Source organism: Lissotriton helveticus, chromosome 4_1, assembly GCF_964261635.1.
Source record: "Lissotriton helveticus chromosome 4_1, aLisHel1.1, whole genome shotgun sequence".
Classification (NCBI taxonomy): Eukaryota; Metazoa; Chordata; class Amphibia; order Caudata; family Salamandridae; genus Lissotriton; species Lissotriton helveticus.
The window spans coordinates 402898154-402919096 of NC_136063.1; the positions used below are offsets into that span (position 1 = coordinate 402898154).

Here is a 20943-nt window from a genome sequence, read left to right on the forward strand (position 1 = left end):
AAACAGGACCCATCAACCCACAGTTCCCCATCTACATCTGGAAGGGGCGTATCTTGCAAATCGATGCAACCCTTTGTCGGTTCCTCATTAAGGAATATACAATCATGAGGCTCCTTTGACTGATACTGAGTCACAGGATATGGCAACAAAGTGGCTGGGTTCAGTGTCGCGCACCTCTTCAAGGTAATATGAGGTGCTAACCGTGTCAATTTGTATCCTGTCAGGCAAGCACTAGTTAAGTGTTGTGTCTTAGTCTGATTCAAAAGGGCATCTACTGCATGGGGTACTAGCACCAACAGTTTGTGTGACAAAACTAGCCCTTCACTCTGACGTATTGACACAGCTGTCGCTGCAACTGAACGGAAGCACCCAGGCAACGCACGAGCAACAGGATCAAGAACTGCAGAAAAATATGCACATGGACGCTGCTTGTCACCGTGTGTCTGTACTAAAACTGACAATACCCAACTATCTTTCTCGTGTACATAGTGTAAAAGCCTTCGTGTAATCTGGTGTTCCTAACCCTGGTGCAGAGCAAAGAGCTTGTCTTAACTGACGAAAAGCATTTTGTCATTCATCTGTCCATGGAAGGGGAATCTGAGTATTTTTAGTCAAAAGCGCTAGCAGGGGTTTAACAATGTGTGAAAAACCCAATATCCATTGCCTACAAAACGAAGCCCAACCAATGAATGCACGGACATCTTTCTGTGTGGAAGGTACTGGGGTGTCTAAAATTGCTTGAATGCGATCTGGGGTCAGTGCATGGTCCTCCTTAGCCAGAAGGTGACCTAAGTAGGTTACCTTCGGTCTACAATATTGCAATTTCCTTCGTGATACTTTATGGTGGTGTGTAGCAAGAAAAGAAAGCAAAGACAAAGTAGATTTGTTGGAAAGTGGGTTATTGGTAGGGGCAAATGTAGGTCTGCCACTGGCAATAAGGCCACTAACACATGATAGGACTCCGCACAGGTCTTAGAAAATTATTCCTTTGCTCAACCCTTGGTAACCTGGCTGCGAGCAGACAGGCTTAACTTCAAAGACAGGTATGTAAAGCATTCAAAAACACAATTTCAGTAAATAATTAAGACACAACACAAAATAAAAATCCAACACCAATTTATAAACCTAGGTAATATTTTTATCTTTTAAATGACACCAAAACGAAATAAATCCACTGTAGGGAACCAGAGATAGGAATTTTTAAAGATAAGTCACTTTCTAGTGCTTAGAAACCAACAGTGCCCCTTTAAGTCATTTCGTTTTCTCTGTCAGGGACACACCTTTATAAATTGTTCTGAAGAATTCTCACCACTGTAGTGGGCCGCCTTCTTCAGCAAGCGGGGTCCAGTTAGAACACCTTCCTGGCGTTCTGCTTGCGGGTCCCAAAGTATCCAACACGCAATCCAAGGTTCTGGAATCTCCAAGAGGGTTCTTGAAAGTGTGAAACTTCAATTCCGCAATCCACTTGAACAAAACCCTTACAAATCCACTGGTACTCCAGGCTTTGAATTCTTTGTGGGGCTGTCCAGGTGAGCTCTGTTAACCCAAGCTTACAGGGAGTCCACTCTTAGTCCTTTGGCAGCAAGGTAATCCACAAGGCTGTAGTTTCAAATGGTGCAGTCTTCACAGCAAACTTCAGCATAGTTATGACCACATCCTGTAGAATGTGGCATTAGTTTGTCCCAGAGTGCATCATTCTTCCAAATCCATAATGGCTGATTTTCCAGCAAGGAGGTAAGAGCTGGCTAAACACACCCCCTACCATCTGCACATACCTTCCTTAAGCCTAACCCTGACTCTGGGTCAAGAATGTCAGAGTGGACTGAAACACAGGCCTCCCCTCTGCCTTTGAAGAGCATCGTTTACGACGCCACCTCCTCGCCTGGCATTCCTATAGAACAGCCCACTGCCCTCCCAGCAGCCTGGCTAATCCACTTAACTCTGACCAATCAGGACAGACCACTGAAAGGCTGAATTTGGACTTACAAACAAGAAAGTCTCATAACTTATTGTATGTACACTTTAGAAGAAATTCAACAATATAATATTGTTGGATTTACTACTACCATTCTGGGAAGTCTTTGAATGGTCCGGCTAGTCCTCTCCTATCAATATTTATTAATCAATAACTTCCTACCATGTTAACCTATGGGCCGTGGGATTTGCAATGGGGAAAATGACTGGGGCCACTTTTCCAGCACCAGGGCTTATAAAACCATATTTTATAAGTATTTCCCTAATTTCTACAGGACCCCCACCCCCTGTGCAACTAGGGGAGACTTCAGGAGTTCTGAATCTGCAGAAAAATTGCAGATCATCCATATCCAATTCTTCTAGCATCAAAGTCGAATTTGAGCAGCTTTTTAATACAATGTGGGGAGTGGAATGTAAAACTTAATTTTATAAGGGTGCTCCTTATAGATAACTGACCCCCCATCCCTGGGATACCTAGGGGTGACCCTGGGGTCCCTAATATGCAAAAACATGGTAGGTTTTTCATTTTTAAGTGCCCCTACCTCCAAAGTCGAGTTTGGGCACAATTTGAGGTTTAAAAGCTGTCCTGGCCACCAGTTCTGCTTTTAAACTGACCTCAGGCTTTAGCAGTGCACAAATGCAAGTGCAGAACATCTGCTGGCCTCTAAACTGCCATGCCCCAGGATACTGGAGACTTCTAGGTAATTTCAATCCCCTGCCCTATTACATACTAGGGGCTTATGGAGTAGGGCATGCCAATTATAGGGGTACCCCACCATACCATAGTGTAGCCTAGTGTATGTTGGGTGTCTTAACTGTATTCTAATGTGTTCCTTTTGGCTTGGCACTGGCCCTGTGCCTGGTTAAACAGAGCCCATGGTCAGTCAGTCAGTTACCACCAGTTCCAGTCAGCAAAAAGTTGGGGGGTGCCCAGGGCACAGGATGACTTTGCAACAACATTTTTCACACCGCTCAGGCGTACCAGCTGCCATCAAGATGTCGTCGACATATTGTATGAGAGCCACTCCTTCAGACAAAGTAAAGGAATCGAGTTGTCGTTTTATGGCTTGACTGTAAATACTCAGACTCTTAGTATATCCTTGAGGAACTCTACAAAATCTGTATGATTTATTATTATTATTTATTATTATTATTGAGAGCAGCGCGAGTAAAGGCGCTGGGTGGTGTGGCTGAGAAACGTGCTTTAATTTTTAAAACTGTATTGGTGCTTTTAGCGCTGCTGTAGCGTGTTACAACTTTTAACCGACTGCTGCTGGGAGTCAGATTATTATTCTCGGGGGATGCAGACATTGTTGGGCTGATTTTAACTTACCCCTTGCTGTGTCCCGGTCCGTCCCCGTTCCGCCACGGCTTTTGTGTGCCGATTGAGCGGAGGGACGCGACTCCTCCCCCAGCCAGCATTCAGACACATAAGGCACACCTGCTCCTGCCGCGCTTGGTGAGAGCAGCGCGAGTAAAGGCGCTGGGTGGTGTGGCTGAGAAACGTGCTTTAATTTTTAAAACTGTATTGGTGCTTTTAGCGCTGCTGTAGCGTGTTACAACTTTTAACCGACTGCTGCTGGGAGTCAGATTATTATTCTCGGGGGATGCAGACATTGTTGGGCTGATTTTAACTTACCCCTTGCTGTGTCCCGGTCCGTCCCCGTTCCGCCACGGCTTTTGTGTGCCGATTGAGCGGAGGGACGCGACTCCTCCCCCAGCCAGCATTCAGACACATAAGGCACACCTGCTCCTGCCGCGCTTGGTGAGAGCAGCGCGAGTAAAGGCGCTGGGTGGTGTGGCTGAGAAACGTGCTTTAATTTTTAAAACTGTATTGGTGCTTTTAGCGCTGCTGTAGCGTGTTACAACTTTTAACCGACTGCTGCTGGGAGTCAGATTATTATTCTCGGGGGATGCAGACATTGTTGGGCTGATTTTAACTTACCCCTTGCTGTGTCCCGGTCCGTCCCCGTTCCGCCACGGCTTTTGTGTGCCGATTGAGCGGAGGGACGCGACTCCTCCCCCAGCCAGCATTCAGACACATAAGGCACACCTGCTCCTGCCGCGCTTGGAGAGAGCAGCGCGAGTAAAGGCGCTGGGTGGTGTGGCTGAGAAACGTGCTTTAATTTTTAAAACTGTATTGGTGCTTTTAGCGCTGCTGTAGCGTGTTACAACTTTTAACCGACTGCTGCTGGGAGTCAGATTATTATTCTCGGGGGATGCAGACATTGTTGGGCTGATTTTAACTTACCCCTTGCTGTGTCCCGGTCCGTCCCCGTTCCGCCACGGCTTTTGTGTGCCGATTGAGCGGAGGGACGCGACTCCTCCCCCAGCCAGCATCACTTCCGGGCCAAACCACTACTAGAGGTAATGTGCATTCGGCCGCGCAGCGGACGAGCGCAGCGGGCGCGACGATGGCGCGCCGAAGTCGCGCCTAAGTCCAGCCCGTCTGCGCCCGTCCGCGGCCGACCGCGGCCTAGGGCGATAACCCCTGGCCCAAAGATCTACTGGACTAAATAACAACTCCTTGGCTTCCGCCCCCGCACTGCCTTCATATGTATGCACGGTATGCTGAGCAGCGATAGGGTATGCCCTCACTGTGGTTTTCGTATGACTACTTTGCCGCAGGATACCACGGAGCAGGTGTTGTCCTGTGGCCTTCTAAACGTCAGGTCCTTACGCAAACATAGGCTTGATGTGTTCGAGCTGATCACGGATAAAAAATTCGACCTACTGTTTCTTACTGAAACGTGGTTGGACCAGTTCTCTGACTCAGACATTATCGAGGCCACACCGGAGAATTACTCCTGGGTCAGGCAGGATAGGCCAGAGGGGGTGGGAGGGGGGATTGCGATCATTTTTAGGAACACTCTGGGCTGCCGCTTAGAGCGCACGCCGATCGCGGAGAGTGAGGCGGGCCTCTTCTCGATTAAAATCAATGGGGGCACGACGATCAATGGCTGCTTGGTTTATCGGCCGCCAGGAGCCTGCACTAAGTTTAGGGAGAGCTTGTTAGAAAGCCTCATGGAGGCGACCTTGCGTAGGGACAAGTTCCTCCTATTAGGAGACCTTAATCTGCATCTTAACCGTCCAGAGGACACAGGAGTCATGAACTTTTGTCGGGACATGCTGGCTCTTCAGCTTGACTTGAAGCTAGTGGCCCCCACGCATCGACAGGGACACCTTCTGGATCCGGTCTATGCTAATTGGGGAGGTGTGGAGGTGTCAGGTGTTGAGCCCATTCCCTGGACCGACCACTTTCTGGTGGCATTCTCCATACAGGGCATAAAAACCAATAAAGCCAGTCAGGTACCCCCCAACTACCTTAGGAGGAAGTGGGCTAAATTCTCGGTGGAGGAGTTTAATCAAGCCTTAACCAGGGATGGTCAGCCTGGAGGCGAGGACATAGAAACAGCGGTCTCCAACATGAATCAGCGCATCACGGAAGCGCTTGATCAGATAGCCCCACTTTGCCGTACAACCACATGTGCGCGGAAAGATCGCTCAGCTCCATGGTTTAGTGTTGAGCTGAGATCAACAAAGGCGGATTGTAGGCGGGCAGAAAAAGTGTGGAGAGGGTCCTATGATTACAAGGCCAGGGATTTGTTTTTGGAAAAAAGGCGCCTTCACCATAGACTGATAAAAAAGTCTAAGGCAGCCTATTATGCTGGGCAAATTCAGGGGGCGAAAAACTCCGCTAAGGAACTCTTCGGCATCTATAAATCCTTGACTTCGGTAAATGCACCTATAGAGCCGGAGAGCTGCTCTACGGAGTCATGTGATCGGATTGCCGAATATTTTTCCGCTAAAGTAGAGAAGATCTACTCAACCTTCCCTATCCGGTCGACAGGGTCTAACCTGGAGGTTGCAATGGGGGATACAGAGACGGCAGGGCATATTACACACTTCTGCTCCCCTCCTCGTGAGGAATTAATAGCGGTGTGCCGCTCTGTTACATCAGGGTCCCCGTGGGATCCGGTGTCGCCAAAACGCTTGGCAGACAGCCTGGAAGTCTTGGAACCTTACATAAGGCACATCCTCGACGTTTCTTTCAGATCGGGAAAGCTGCCGGAGGGGTGGAAACAGGCGGTGGTGCTCCCGCTCCGGAAGAAACCCCACTTAGGCTTCGAGGTATTAGAAAATCTGAGGCCCATCTCCCTCCTGCCTTTTCTGTCAAAAGTGACGGAAAAGGTGGTCAATACCCAAATTATGAAGCATGTGGAAGAAAGGGGACTGCTCCATGCGACGCAGTTTGGCTTTAGGCCACGACATTCAACCGAGTCCGCCCTTCTCATGGCTACGGAACATCTGAGAGAGGGCGTGGATGCAGGCCAAACTATGGCTTTGATCCTGCTGGACCTCAGCGCGGCGTTCGACACTGTAGCACATAACATCTTGCTACAGTGTCTGACCAGAGGTGGCATCTCTGGCACCGCGCTGAGATGGATCCAAGACTTTCTCCATGGGAGAAGTTTCCGAGTCAGGCAGGGAGACTGCTATTCAAAGGGGGTGCCTCTGGGCCAAGGCGTGACGCAGGGCTCGTCTCTGAGCCCAACCCTCTTTAATATGTATGTCGCGCCTGTTGCCTCGATTGTGGAGAGCCATGGCCTCCAACTGGTCTCGTACGCCGACGACACGCAGCTGGTGATCTCCCTATCGCATGCGCCCTGTCTTGCTGCCGATGGCTTCCGTTCGTGCATGAAAGATCTAGCCGAATGGATGGCCATCAATTGTTTGAAGCTGAATGGCAGCAAGACAGAGGTGCTGGTGGTGGGGAGAGCCCAGTCTGCCTGGTCGTCGGCGTGGTGGCCTTCCTGCCTTGGACCTACCCCAACCCCCTGCCAAGAGGCACGCAATCTGGGGGTGTGGTTTGACACGGGTCTCACTTTTGGCCCCCAGATTAATCGGGTGGTGGGAGTCTGCTTCGGGATTCTGAAGAAGCTGAAAAAAGTCCTGGACTTACTCCCGATTGAAGCCCGTCAAACCCTGGTCCATGCCCTGGTGACAGCTAGGTCGGATTACGGGAACCTGCTGTACCTGGGCGCTCCAGAAAAAAGCATGGCTCGTCTGCAAGTGCTGCAGAATGCGGCAGCGCGTCTGATTCTCAGACTGCCTAAAAGGGCGCATTCTAAGGCGGCCCTTCAGCAGCTACACTGGCTCCCTGTGAGGAGAAGAGTGGAGTACAAAGCCCTCTGCACATGTCACCGTATCCTGAATGGTAGGGCACCCGACCCTCTGACAAAATTGATCGAAGTGTACAGACCAACACGTACGCTTAGATCCACAGGGGGCGGCCTACTGAAGATTCCAAGAATTAAGAAGGCCCGCATGGGAGGCAGGTCTTTCAGATGCCTAGCGGCTACTAACTGGAATAAACTGCCAGCGGACCTGCGCCTGGAACCAGAGGAGGCCAGCTTCCGAGCGAAATTAAAAACATTTCTCTACACTAGTTAACGGCCCGCGCAGATTTTGTGCCCCTGCTTTTTGCCGCTCCCACTGTTAGCGCGTGGACACGCCGGTGTGCGTAATCGCTGCGCTCTACAAATATCCCAATAAATAAATAAATAAAATAAAGTGAAACCGAACAAATATCAGCTATAAGGATGAATAGGAATCGAGAAGAAAGCATTCTTCAAATCGATTACAGCAAATGTAGTTGCTGTTGGAGGGACCAGGCTAAGCAATGTTATGTCAGAAACCACAGGGTACTGCGGTACTACAATCTTGTTGACTTCATTTAAATCAATGATGAATCTATAAATCCTAGTGTCTGTATCTTTTTTCAAAATGGGAAGAATCAGACTATTGCTAACATTTAAGGAACTGCTTCCACAACTCCCACTTTAATCAAATCATGTACAATGCGTGTGAGTGCTTCTTCTACTTCTCGGGAAATTTTATACTGAGGCAGTCTTGGCAATGAAGCACCCTCCTTGACACTAATATGCACTGGTGGAATAACCATTTGTCCTACATCAGTGTCTGACGTAGCCCACAAAGCACTAGGGAGTGAAGCTAATGCAGTATCTTCTTTAACCAAACAAGATCTCTCAGTCATGGGGTAGTTGTCATTCAAAATAACACACACTCCTTCAGGAGAACATCGTATTGTAGCCCTGAAATACTTCAGCATATCAAGACCCACAATACTGTCTGGTGTGTTCGGAGAGAGCAAAAATGGACATGGAGCAGTAAACTTATCAACATGGAATGCGAGTGGTTGTGACAATGGGCTAAGGGAAGGCGTTCCATCGAACCCTATCGATATAATGGTTGAGCCATACAGGGGAGCCCTTGGAACCAATTGTTTAGATACGGTGCTACGAGTAGCTCCTGTATCAACCAGAAACTGATCAGTAGAACCCAAAACATGTGCTGTAACATAGGGACCCCTTTGATCTACTGGAACTTCAACTGATTCCTTACCCAATCCTAGGCAATCCTATGCATAAGCAGAATCTTGAAAATCAGACGGCACATAGTCGGACATTTGATATTGGTTCCTTCTATCAAAAGTGTTAAACCCATCCTGCCCACGTGTATTCGCATCAAACCTAGCGCAATCATTTGTGCTCCCTCTAGGCCCTGAGTATCCTGAACGACTTCTCATTTGTCCCCGACCACGTGGACACTGCTGAGCACGCAGCACTGGACAATCAGAAATCCAATGTCCAAATTTCTTGCAGTACACACACTGGTCAACAGACAAATTCGAACGAGTATGGGAAGAAAAGGACGAACCATAAGATCCACGTCCACCTCTATCTTTACCTCTAGAAGGCGGGCCATAAGCTTGAGCCAACATAACCTTTGTTTTCAACTCTTTAGAATTTTTATCCTCATTACTATTAGCTTCTAATTCTTGTCGCTCGTAATACTGAGCCATAGTTAGGAGAGAAACCGGAGAAGAGGTAGTCCATGAACTTTCACTCGCCTTTAGGCGACGAGCTATTCCTGGCAAAAGGTTTGCGACATATTTATCAACAAACAGATGTCTACCCGTGTCATCTTTTTTTTTTTTTTTTTTTACATTTTTATTGGCATTTTTAAAACAGTGCGATACATTGTCACCTGCAAATATAAAATACGTTAGGCATTTCAGTTTGGGATCAGAAATCCGTGTAATTTCATCTTTAACACAGGAGCTTAACGTTATACATGGCAAATCAAGGGTCGTTGAGCTCACCCTGGGCGGAGCCGTATTATTCGATATCAGAGCTAGTGCCGTCTGTATCAGAAGGTGGGTCGCAAATGTCTCCTCTGTATTTATTCCACGCCCCCCAGACCCTTTTCCATTTCTTAGGACATCGTCTGTTTCGATACACAGCCCCTTCTGCAATCATCGCAACGTCCATGTCTTGTCTCCAGGTTGCTAAGGAAGGTGGTAACCCCCCGCCCCACCTTTGTGCTATATTCCTCTTCGCTACCATCATACCTATTGTCATCCAGTTCTGCCCAGATCGCGTAAGGTCGTTGGGCTCCCATATGTTCAGGAGGCATCGCTTGGGGTCAGGGAGTATGGAGAGTTCCTCAGATTGTGACATGGTGCGCATCACATGAGCCCAATAGTGCGCAATTCGGGGGCATTCCCATATCGTGTGGTAGAAGCTACCTATTTCCCCGCATCCCCTCAGACAGTATGGGTGTGCAATCCTTTTCATCTTGTGTAGTGCATCCCTTGTGTAATATGACCTGTGCAATATACGGAGTTGTACCAGGCGAAAACGCGCGGGGACACCTATTTCTTTTGGAGATGAAGTCGCCTCCTGCCACTCCGTGTCATCCAGGTCGCCACAGTCATGTACCCATTTCTTCCGCAAGGCCTCTAGGGGGTCAGGCAGATTATTTACAAGTTTTCTGTAGGTTAGAGATGTCGCTTTTGAAGGCATAAAGTCCGTCAGTAGTCTGTCCTCTAGTGGGGACGCCTCTGGGATATCTGTACCAGGTTTGAACACTGTTGTCAAGGCATGACGTATCTGTGTATATCTGAAGCGTTCAGTCAGCGCCAGCTCATATTGTTGTTGCATTGTTTCGAAAGGTAGTACTTGCCCTCTCTGCCATAGATCTCCAATGGTTGAGATGCCAATTGCATCCCAACGGTCGAAGCCCTTGGATTGCCTCAATTGTCCAAGTTGTTTTACTTCCCATAACGGGGTGAGCTGTGTCAGCACTCCTCGCCATTTCAGCCTGTGTAGCGCCGCGTGCCAGACGGTGAGTGTGTGTCGTAGTGGGCCGATCTTCGATGTGATTAGCGATTTATCGTACAGGGGAGTCAGCATTCCAGAGAATCCCAACTGCGCCCTGTCCGCCTTTAGGGCCGGCTCAGACTGGGGAAGATGAAGCCATTGATTAACAATCTTCAGCTGTGACGCCCAGTAGTACAGGTGGACATCTGGGAGCGCTATGCCTCCGTCGTACCAGCCACGCGTGAGTTTGGCTTGCGCTATTCGAGCAGGTTTAGAGCCCCACAGTAGCACCGAGACTTGCGCTGCGATGGTTTTGAAGTATGCGGGAGGGACAGGGTAGGGCGTGTTTTCTAGAGCATATAGGAAGCGGTGCAGGGCCATCATTTTGAATAGGGCAGCCTTACCCAGCAGTGTCAGCGGTAGCGATTCCCAGTGTCGAATGTCACGTTTGAGGCGGTCAAGGGGGGGCTGTAGGTTTTGCTCGTGGAAGGAAGCAGGGTCAGCTGTAATGTATATCCCTAAATATTTAAACCCGTCGACCGAGATCCGCAGCGGGCAGGTGTCCGGCAAGCTCGGTGCAGGACCGCGCAGTACGTGCATGGTGGATTTGAACCAGTTGATCGAATAGCCGGAAGCTCGACCGTAGACCGTGCAAACATCCAATAATGTGTTAATCGAGCGCCTGGGAGCGGTGAGATATATCAGCACATCGTCGGCGTATAAGGAAATTTTATCTTCCCAGTCATCCGTCCATCGGATACCACTGATCGTGGGTTCCCACCTTACCCATTCGGCCAAAGGTTCCAGGACCATGGCGAACAGTAATGGGGAAAGTGGACAGCCCTGGCGCGTGCCTCTATACAAGCAAAGTCCGCCGAGATATGGCCATTCGCCGCTACATGTGCCATCGGCCTTGCATAGAGCAGACGGATCCAGGAGCAGAATTTCTGGCCGAAACCGAAGTGACGTAGGACCGCAAATAAAAAGGGCCAGTGGACTGTGTCAAACGCCATATGGGCGTCCAGGGATAATATCACCGCGGGCTCTAACAGATACTTCGCTCGCGCAAGTGCGCCGTGGACTCTGCGCAGGTTAAGCGCTGTGCTTCTGCCCGGCATAAATCCGGATTGATCACCCGTGTCATCTTTTAATGACTGGCCACTAAAATCGTGGAATGCTTCTTCAAAGCGTATGAAGAAGTCAGAAACTGATTCATCTACCTTTTGCTTGCAAGACGCTAACACTGTCCAATCTATCTTTTTAGGGAGAATAATCGTTTTTAACTTAACTAATATAGCTGCCGGAAGATTTAAAATGAACTGACACTGTTTCTGTGCAGGTTCTCTATCTTCATCGAACTGCTCTAAATCTTTCCACAATGCTCCAAATGTCGTACGATCATCAACTTTACGCACAGTTCTCCACATATCAGGCAGTAATATTAGTCCAAAAAACAAATCAATATCCGGCAAAGTCATAGTACAAGAGCTAATGGCACCCTCAACTTCCTCATAAAAGGCTGCTGGATTCTTTCGCCGATCAGGCAATGCATTTTTAAGGGCCATAACATCTGCTCTATTCCAAGGAGTGTAAACCCAATTATAAATAAAATACCCTTTAGCATCTGTAGAAGTCTTATCACTTGTACCCATTCCCGTTGGAGGAACATATAAAGATGCGGCTTCCCGTATGGGTTTCACATTAATTACAATATTCTTATCTGTCAGGAGTAGAAGTTCGTGCCATGCTGATCTGGGATGTTTGTGCAGCTGCGTCTGCTGCCGTTTTTCTCCTCTCGCAAACGGGCTGCTTCAACACGCAGTTTAACCAAACGTCTGATTGTGTCAGCCACCTGGGAGAAGACAAAAAGACCTTCACGGCGTTCCTTACAATCATTTGCTACATCATCAGGCTCCATTTCTACCGAATATTTCCTAAACCATTCAATAATCCCTGCAGTGAATACCTCAGTAAAATATATCTGCTCCCTTTCCTGCCAACTTTTTATACTATCTAGAAGTTCAGAAGTATTAGTAGTACTACTACTGCGTAACGGCTTTACGCGCAGCAGATCTAATGTCAGGCGCACAGCCAGCAGATAACATCAAACGAGTTTCTCGAGTTTGGTCCTGGTCTGTAGAAGAGTCCTCATCCGACTCATGAGGAGCAGAAGGAAGAGTATACGGAGGTGGACAACGATCTAATAAAAGAGAATCATCTTGGGGTTTATTAAGAATAGGACAAAGAGGACTACGAACAGCGTATTGGCCATTTACCTGTAAATGACGCTCCCTATCTTCCCTCTCTTTAATTTCTTTAATTTCCCTATTTTTCATATCCAATGCTTTCGCATGAATGCTCTTCCGCTGTTCTTTTTCAATCAAGGCTTTCTCACGCTTCATACGCTCACGCACTTCTTTCTCCCACATTCGCACACAGTCAAACATGTCTTGCCTAGCCTTTCGCTTAAACATTCGTTGCTCCACATACTGAATCTTTCGTAAGTCAAATGACCCATGCATAGGCCAACGCAATTCAGGATCTTTACTAGTGTATTTGTTCCATAACGTGCTGTACATTATGGAAGAAATACCATACTTAATATGCATGTCCCTATTAGGCTTCCCCTCCGGGGGGGGCTGGTTGTGCTTCGTCGAGTCTCAAATTGGTACCACTACAAAAGCAACACATCCTACGAAGTGTGCTGAAAACAGGCATGCCAAAAATAGTGCAAAATATGCAGTATTATAATCAAAGTAGCCCTTAAGGTACTCTTCGTACGTTGCATCGTTCATACAAATTCAGACAGAGAAAAATCTTCTCATTACCTACCTATATAAATTGCAATTTATATATTCATACATACTAATCAAAAGTTGGCCAAAGCAAATCTAAGCCACAGTAAGTGTTACTAAACTACCTTACCAATCCAAGACTGCAGCAAGTGCCGCAGAACGACTCTTAGCAATCAAATGATGTCCAGGTTCCAACTGCCAAGTTCTCAAATGACCAAATGGTCACTGCACGGCGAATCACCAGAAGAGATCTCAGTTGTGGGCCAGCACCACCTGGATGGTCAGATCAGAAAGAAAGAAAAAACGACGTGGGTGCCAAGACTCGGGTTTCCTCAGGCAGCGATCTCGTTCAAAGCGAGATTCCAATCCTTCGTCTCGACCAGTCCTTCGGGTATCCGAGTCGCTGATGAGCCCTGCATTGGAAGCGCCAATTTGTGGTGGTGAGCCTCAGCAAGGCCTACCAGTGCAAGGGATTCGCCCTTCTCAGCACAGAGTCCTCGGACCAATAGGAAGAAGTTGGCACAGAAACTGGAATAGAAAATACAGAGTTTATTAACACTCATGAGGTGGAACCACATTCACACAGCACCCTTCGGTAATGTATGAAGTAGCACACCGAACAGAAGGAGCATGGTCCTTTTATAACCACACAGGGGCTCAAAAGAAGGCGGTACATGTACAGAAGAAGGTTTTATGTACATATAAGGTCATATAGAAATGCACAGTCGACAAGTAGGAGGAGTTAACAGTTTGCCAATGCTAGTAAACACATCCTGACAGTTACATACTACTAACAGCTGCAAGCGCAGCTGCATGCTCAACTGAGCATGTGCGAAGATGGAAGATGCTAAATATATCTCGTCTCTAGGCAGATTTCAAGAGCAGAGAACAGCAATGTAGGACAGAGCACATGGCGAGCAAATGGTAGCACATGGCAAACAAAATGGCTGACCGAAATACAAAATGGATTCCACAAAACGGGCAAGATAGCCTCTAAATACAAGATGGCTTCAGCCAACCTAACGCAATCGAGGCCAAATTACAACAAGCCTGCTGAGGACAAAGAAACCTGACACCTGGAACAACCAATGCACCTGATGCCCATGGCCCGAGTGGCACACCGGTCCCAGCGAGGTCCCCCAGCTCTCCAGAGTCCAAGTCCATCATGTCTTGAAACCTCCAGGACTCCCTGATGCGGCCTGCAACCTCTGCACGGAGACCCCACCTCCCCCACCACCCCTACCGCTAGTGGCCCGATAAGGTTAAATCTGACCTCAAAAAAACACACCTGCATCATGCGCCCTGGAGAAGAGAACATGAGGTGCACCTTCGTGTCGAGCTCTCCAGCTTACCTGCCCAGCTGTTTGTTCCTCCCGGAAGACTTCCTGGACCGAGCCTGCAGCCAAAATCCAAAACCGGCATCCCCATTGAAAACAACAGGGCTCCCGATGCCAAAACCACACCCTGCACCCAGCTGCCACTGTGGGTGCAACTTGTGTGCTAACTTAGACCCCCCCCCCCCCTTTGCCCTGAGCGTAGGTCCAGGAGCTTTGCTCCCACAACCTTATGGCCTGCTTTTGAGCAGCCATCAACCAGAGGCTCCCTATCACCCATTGGATAACATTTGGCCTGAGCACTCTGCATCTGGCCGCCCTAGTGCAGCTGAGGGTGCCTTGATAGTGCATCCTCAACCCTGGGGATACCCTGGTTCTTACCCCAAGATGCCAACTCCAAAACCTAAGCACTTACCGATAAACCTGTATTCTCCGTTTTCTGTGGAGTTGGTTTGTATGAAAACCCTGCATACGTGTAAAAACTGATTTACTTACCTTTTGTCTGGTAAATGTCCCAGTGTGATATCTAGGCATATCACAATGATTAGCAAAAGTAATCCAAGAAGTAATGTACAAAGTAATTACAAAGTAACAGAAGTAATTTTGACTGTTGACTTACCTGCAAATCAACCACTGCATTGTATCCTGCATTCAACTGTGATTCACTGCATACGTCTTGTAAAGTAGTATTCACTTACCTGTACCAGGCCTGGCTTGGTTCTAAAAATAAAAATACAACTAAATAATATTTTTATACAAACAAAATTGGTCTGAGTTCAGCCTTTGAGTGTTTGAATTCATTTGCTGACTGAGTGTGTACAACAAGTGCTTAACACTGTCCTCTGATACTGTCTTACTGCTCGACCACACTGCCACAAATAGCCACTGGACTCTCTGTACACTATACCTCACTTTGGTATAATATATACAGAGCCAGCTTCCTACAACAGGGGTTTGGTTCCAGCGGTTCTGACGAGAGATACTGGCCTCACATTTGCGTTGAGGACAGGTCAGGCCTCAAGGGAGTTGCAGAAACACAACCTGTGATGCTGAGCCTTTCAAAGTCTGTGGGACGTCATGAGCAGCAGACACCATCATTTTCCTAGTGGTGCCTGCAGGTGCAGGAGGGTGACTCATTCACTCCAAGGGAGATCGCTTTGGGTATCCTTGATGCCCACATGTCTGCTGAAGATCCTGGAAGAAGCACAGACACAGACTGCAAAGAAGACTTGCAGAACAGCAAGACTAGAAGCAACAGGAATCTTTCTTGGTGTGGTCTTGGTTCTGGGCGAAGTACAGTGAAGTCCAAGAGTCCAGACGGTCGGAGAGTGACATGGTTTCAGGCTTGAGGTTTAGCCCGCAACGAATCTAAGGAACCACCCGTAGGTAAGACCTTAATTACCCTAGGGAAAGGGTTGGAACGACTCAGGGGTGCCTCCCAGAGGAGGGCCTGGACAGAGGGGAGGATACTCCCATGTCCATTGTCTAATTTCACGCCAGAGCGGGAGCCAACTGACTCAAACTGGAGTATGCAAGGAGCGCATCAAATGTGGCCTCCAAAGCAGTCTTGTGGCGCTGGTAAGCGCCCCCACCCCAGCCAAATACATGAAGTCCTGTCTGGGAGGTGGTCACACCTCCCTGTGATAGGAAATCTATTGTTTTACCTTCCCCTGCTCAATCTTGGCTAAGCAGCAGGAGGGCAGAATCGTGTCTGTGGTCAGCAGCAGCACTAGCTTGCTGTCAGACCATGAAAGGCTATTACATGTAGTACAAGGGGTTACCCCAAGGGAGACCCCCAGTACATGGGATCATACTTCCAACACTGGAGTCAGTTTTGGGGTATGATCCCAACAGATTAGGTAGAAAGCACAGTGACTGGGGTTCTGATTAGCAGGATCCCAGTCAGACTAGTCAAAACTATACTGACACCAAGCAAAAAGTGGGGGTAACCATGAAAGCAGATCCTACTTTCCTGCACTGCTGTAGAATCCCAAATGTCTCACACCATCTCTGATCAAATTGTATTTAAATGAATATTCATACGCATAAAGTCTCGGCCGAGATTTAGCCAAGGACTACCTTAAACATTTATTACTAGCCAATATATCCCTAGATCAAGCAGCAAGGAGGGCATTCCCGTTTTGAACATCTATCATGCAGCATTGTGGACATTTTGCAATCAAACATTACTGTTTAACATTATTATTTATTCTAACATTACTGGCAGAAGACGCCTTCTGGTGTCTAGCAGTCCTAGAGGATTTTTGGCATAAGCAAACTGTAACACTCAAATGGACCACATTTATGTTTATTATTTGGACTTTTACATCGGATGATAAATCTGTAGACTACTCACCCCTTTTTTTCATAACTACTTTCTTGCTTCCATATTTGATTAATCACTTGTGTCTGCTGTTCATTTTACAGTGTGCAGTCTGGCTTGGGGAAATTATTTCCTATTAATTTGGCAGACATTGGAAGTTCATTATACATGAAGAATGTCTTTTCATGTAGCATTACTGCCACGGAGGTCACTGGAGCTCCTCCTTCTTTCTGGTGTCTAGATATACTTTCAAGTACTGGGTGTGAAAAGAACCTTATTTCCTTGGTTGATCGATGCACAGGAGGGAGAATGGATCATTAAAAACATGTCTGAAGTTATGTAACTTGTTCCTTGGTAACATACTGTGATTCTAAGTTAGCCCGTATGTCTGCTTTTGTTATGAACTGATTTTCTCTATAAAGATAACCATTCTGTGTTACTTTTACTATGTATGTAATTTCTGAATTGTTCATGTTTTTTTTGTTCTTTTTCTGCATTAGCAAATTCATCTGGTTTGATGTACATTGATCAGTCAAACTTGCGCCGAAGCAGCAATGTCAACACAAGTGCTGCAGCAGCTGCTGCTGCTCTGGAAGCTAGCAATGCAAGTAGCTATTTGACATCAGCTAGTAGTTTAGCAAGAGCATACAGCATTGTCATCCGACAGATCTCCGACTTAATGGGTCTGATTCCCAAGTACAATCACTTGGTATACTCTCAGATTCCAGCAGCTGTCAAACTGACATATCAAGATGCAGTAAATTTGCAGGTAATATAGTACTGTATAAAAATCTCAGTTTAAAAACTCACTATTTACTGTTTGTAATATGTTCATTTTCATATTAGTCTTAATATTTACTACATTTCTCCAACTAGCAGGTTCTCTATTACTAACATGTCTTTGGAGTGACCCAGAGTTTTTTCTTTTCAAATGCATTGGACCCTTTACTTTTAGAGTCCTGCAGTGCCTGAGCAAACATCTGCTTCTATTTAAAACTGCTTTGCAGGGTGGGTGCTTAATCCCACAATATAGTAGTTGAATCCTCCACAGCTTCTTGTTCCTCTGTCATCCTCATATAGAGCTGCTTCTCGGTTCACCTGTTGATTTTGAAGGCTTTCATTAATTCCAGATTTGACTTTTTAATTATTTGTTTATCCTGTTAAATTTGTTTTCGTCCTTAAATTAATTTTCCATAATTACAGTTCCTGGTCTGCAGTATGTGTTCAGGTTTAGCATTACTGCCACCGGAACATCAACAGCGCTGCCAACTCCCATCGCTGCTGGGGGATGAGGTGCCCATTTACAGCCACATCCATGTGGTATCACACCTCCACAAGGAAGATCCGCCTCATAGCATTCCCTTTCTGGCAACGATTATGCTGCATGTCAAGAAATTGCCATGAAGAGAATTGGTATGATGACCTCCAAGAGGCCCACGGCCTTGACACTTCTGATTCTGGCCTTCTTGCGCCCTCAGGTCCTACCACTGAAGAAAGTTCTTCCTTTGTGGTGTTCATACTCCTCCCGATAAGGAGTCCAAAAGAGTGGAGACCTTTGGGAAGCGTGTATTCTGATAGATACATCTGCCGTGTGGATTCCTGACCTTGTGAATATCCCCTTGCGTCAGCAACATTCGGAAATTCTTTTTGTAGCTTCGCGCCGATGTGGACTCGGACGTCACAGAGGCACGGCATCGCTCGCGACTCCGCTGACGTCACCGACGCCTACAATAGGCCCACGTCGGCGTGATGACATCAGTTCCCTTTTTTCCGCGTCGTCGACGCTAACGGTTTTCTGGGATCGTCTGTAGCTTTTACTGTAACTTTGTTACTATCTAAACTTCTAGTGTCTTTATCTTCTCGTTTTCATCATGACTTCGAAGAAGACTGGATTTAAAGCTTGCGGAGAATGTAACAGAATAATGTCCATTACAGATCCGCATGAATGCTGTTTGTGGTGTCTGAGCTCCGACCACGACGTCGAGGACTGCCAATCTTGCAAGAGGATGACACCGAAGGCCCTCCGAGAGAGAGAAGCGAAACTTCTGGTTGCTAAGTTTAAAGGAGGAAAAGAAAAAATCAAGATCGCGAACTCGTCGTTCGAAGTCAAGATCTCGATCGAGGTCGCGATCGGATTCGTCATCGGCGCATGCTTCGAGGTCTTCTAGAAAGAAGCATAAGAAGAGAACCCATGAATCCCGACATCGGTCGAGGAAGGAGTCGGGTTCCAAGCCGAAGTCACAAGTGAAACTGATTGAGAAGGTGGTTTCGTCGGCTTCGGAGGATCACGATGTCGAGGTTGAAGCATCGCATGCGGACTCTCAGAGTTCACCGAAGGGGAAGTGTGCTCCATCTCCGGACCCATCACATCCTTCAGGTCGGGAGGATGAAGGTGAGGAGGAGGAGGTTGGTGAGGGTGGAGCTCGGATGCCAGAAGGTAGTACGACTCCGGTACACCAACCTGAAGAAGAGGTCGACGTCGTTTCGACTCCACGTCCTCAAGAGCAACCTGGGGGTTCATACCCAGCCTTCCCGGCTCCAGGTCAAGACCCTTCGCAATTCCTGAATGCGATGTTCGGAATTTATTCAAGGGCTATGTATCCCTCTGGGGCTCCTACTGGTCCTATGGGTCCTATGGCATATGGTTTGGGTGTTCCTCATTCCTATGCACCTGCGCCCTTTATGCCTTTTATGCCGGCTCCGGCGCCGCATTGGCATTATCCGACTCCGGCGAGGCCTTCGACACCGAAGCCATTGACGCCGAGATCGATGACTCCGATTCCTTCGACTCCAGTTCCATCAACTATGATGCCGAACCCTGAGCGACGTCGTGAATCTCTTCCTCGTCCGACGTCGGGTTCGACGCCGGCTCTGGCTCCGTCTGAGTCGATTGCGGATCCGAGGGCTTCGAATGTGAAGATGAGATCTAGGCGTGAAGCCCAAAGATGGATGGATGAGGAGAGATATAGAGAAGAAAATCTTGAGGAAGGCGAGCTTCATGATTCTGAGGACCCTTTTGAGGACCTATCTGTAGCTAGTGGCCTTGAACTGTCACCTGAATGGGACCTTGTTTCGGTTTCTAATGAACCCTCAAAAGATGTGGCACCTTATCATGTGGTGATAAAGAAAGCTGCAAATTTATTGAACATTTCTCTACCATCTGCAGAGTTTAAATCTAATCTGCTTACAGAGGTCCTTCACTCTCCTTCTTCAGTGATTGAACCTTTACTACCTTTTAATGATGCCTTAAAGGAGCCAATTTTAGAAATTTGGAAAAATCCTGTATCTGCTCCTGCTGTATCTAGAGCTGTGGCTAGAAGGTATAGAGCAGCTCCTGAGGACCCAGAGTTTTTAACATCTCATCCTCTACCGGAGAGTTTGGTAGTGCAGGCTGCCTGTTCCAAGAGGTCTACTGGTGCGTTTCCGCAGGTTCCAGCGGAAAAGGAGTCTAGAAAGCAGGATCAGGCTGCTAAGAAGGTCTTTTCATCTGCCAGTATGGCTTTAAAATCCACAAATGCAACCTGCTTAATGGGACGTTATATCCATGCTCTTATGGACACTGTGAAGCAATTGGTGCCCAAGATGCCTGAAGAGAATAGGAAAGACTTTCAAGAAGTTATTTCTGATACTCAAGCTGCAGCAAGACAGGTTATCCAAAGTGGATTGGACACGACTGATTCTGTGGCAAGGATCATGGGTTCTTCTGTTGCGACAAGGAGAGCCGCATGGCTTAAATCTAGTGAGTTTTCCACTGATGTCCAAGCTGCACTGAGGGATCTTCCTTTTGACGGATCTGGATTGTTTGGGAAGAAGGCAGACACTGCGTTGGAACGCTTTAAAGATAGCAGAGCAACAGCTAAGTCTTTGGGCCTTCAGACCAGGGGCACTTTTGCAAGACGCTCAAGAGGATTTGGCAGATCTTCTTTTCGAAACTATAGATCTACCCAACAGCAGCCACAGCAGCAGCAGAACACTTTATACAGAGCTTATAGAGGCAAACAAAGAGCCCGAGCTCGGGCCGTAATGTTTCCTCCTCTTCCTCCTCTTCTCCATCCCAGCCACAGCAGCAAAGCAGCCCTAGATCCACCATTCTGGATCATGTGGGCCCAGTGGGGGGCCGGCTTACCCATTTTCTACAAGATTGGGAATTGATTACATCGGATCTTTGGGTTCTCAATCTTGTGGAGAATGGGTATGCACTTCCTTTCCAGGAGTTCCCTCCCAATTACCCTCCTTGCCAAGGTTTTTGTTCGGAGGACCATCTACTTCTTCTGCAGGAAGAAGTCCTGGCTTTGTTTCGAAAAGGTGCGATAGAGGTGGTTCCGGAGCAG

General features: G+C 47.5%; 1 protein-coding gene across 19 annotated transcripts in view; it reads left to right on the forward strand.

Annotated features, from left to right (window-relative positions):
• UBR5 (ubiquitin protein ligase E3 component n-recognin 5) overlaps nt 1-20943 on the forward strand; it is a 2132574-nt gene that overhangs the window by 1321009 nt on the left and 790622 nt on the right. For all 19 annotated transcript variants that reach the window (XM_078686916.1, XM_078686920.1, XM_078686919.1 and 16 more), the window contains one exon: nt 17113-17381. In XM_078686916.1, the coding sequence (XP_078543042.1) occupies nt 17113-17381 (269 nt within the window). The remainder of the gene's footprint in view (nt 1-17112; nt 17382-20943) is intronic.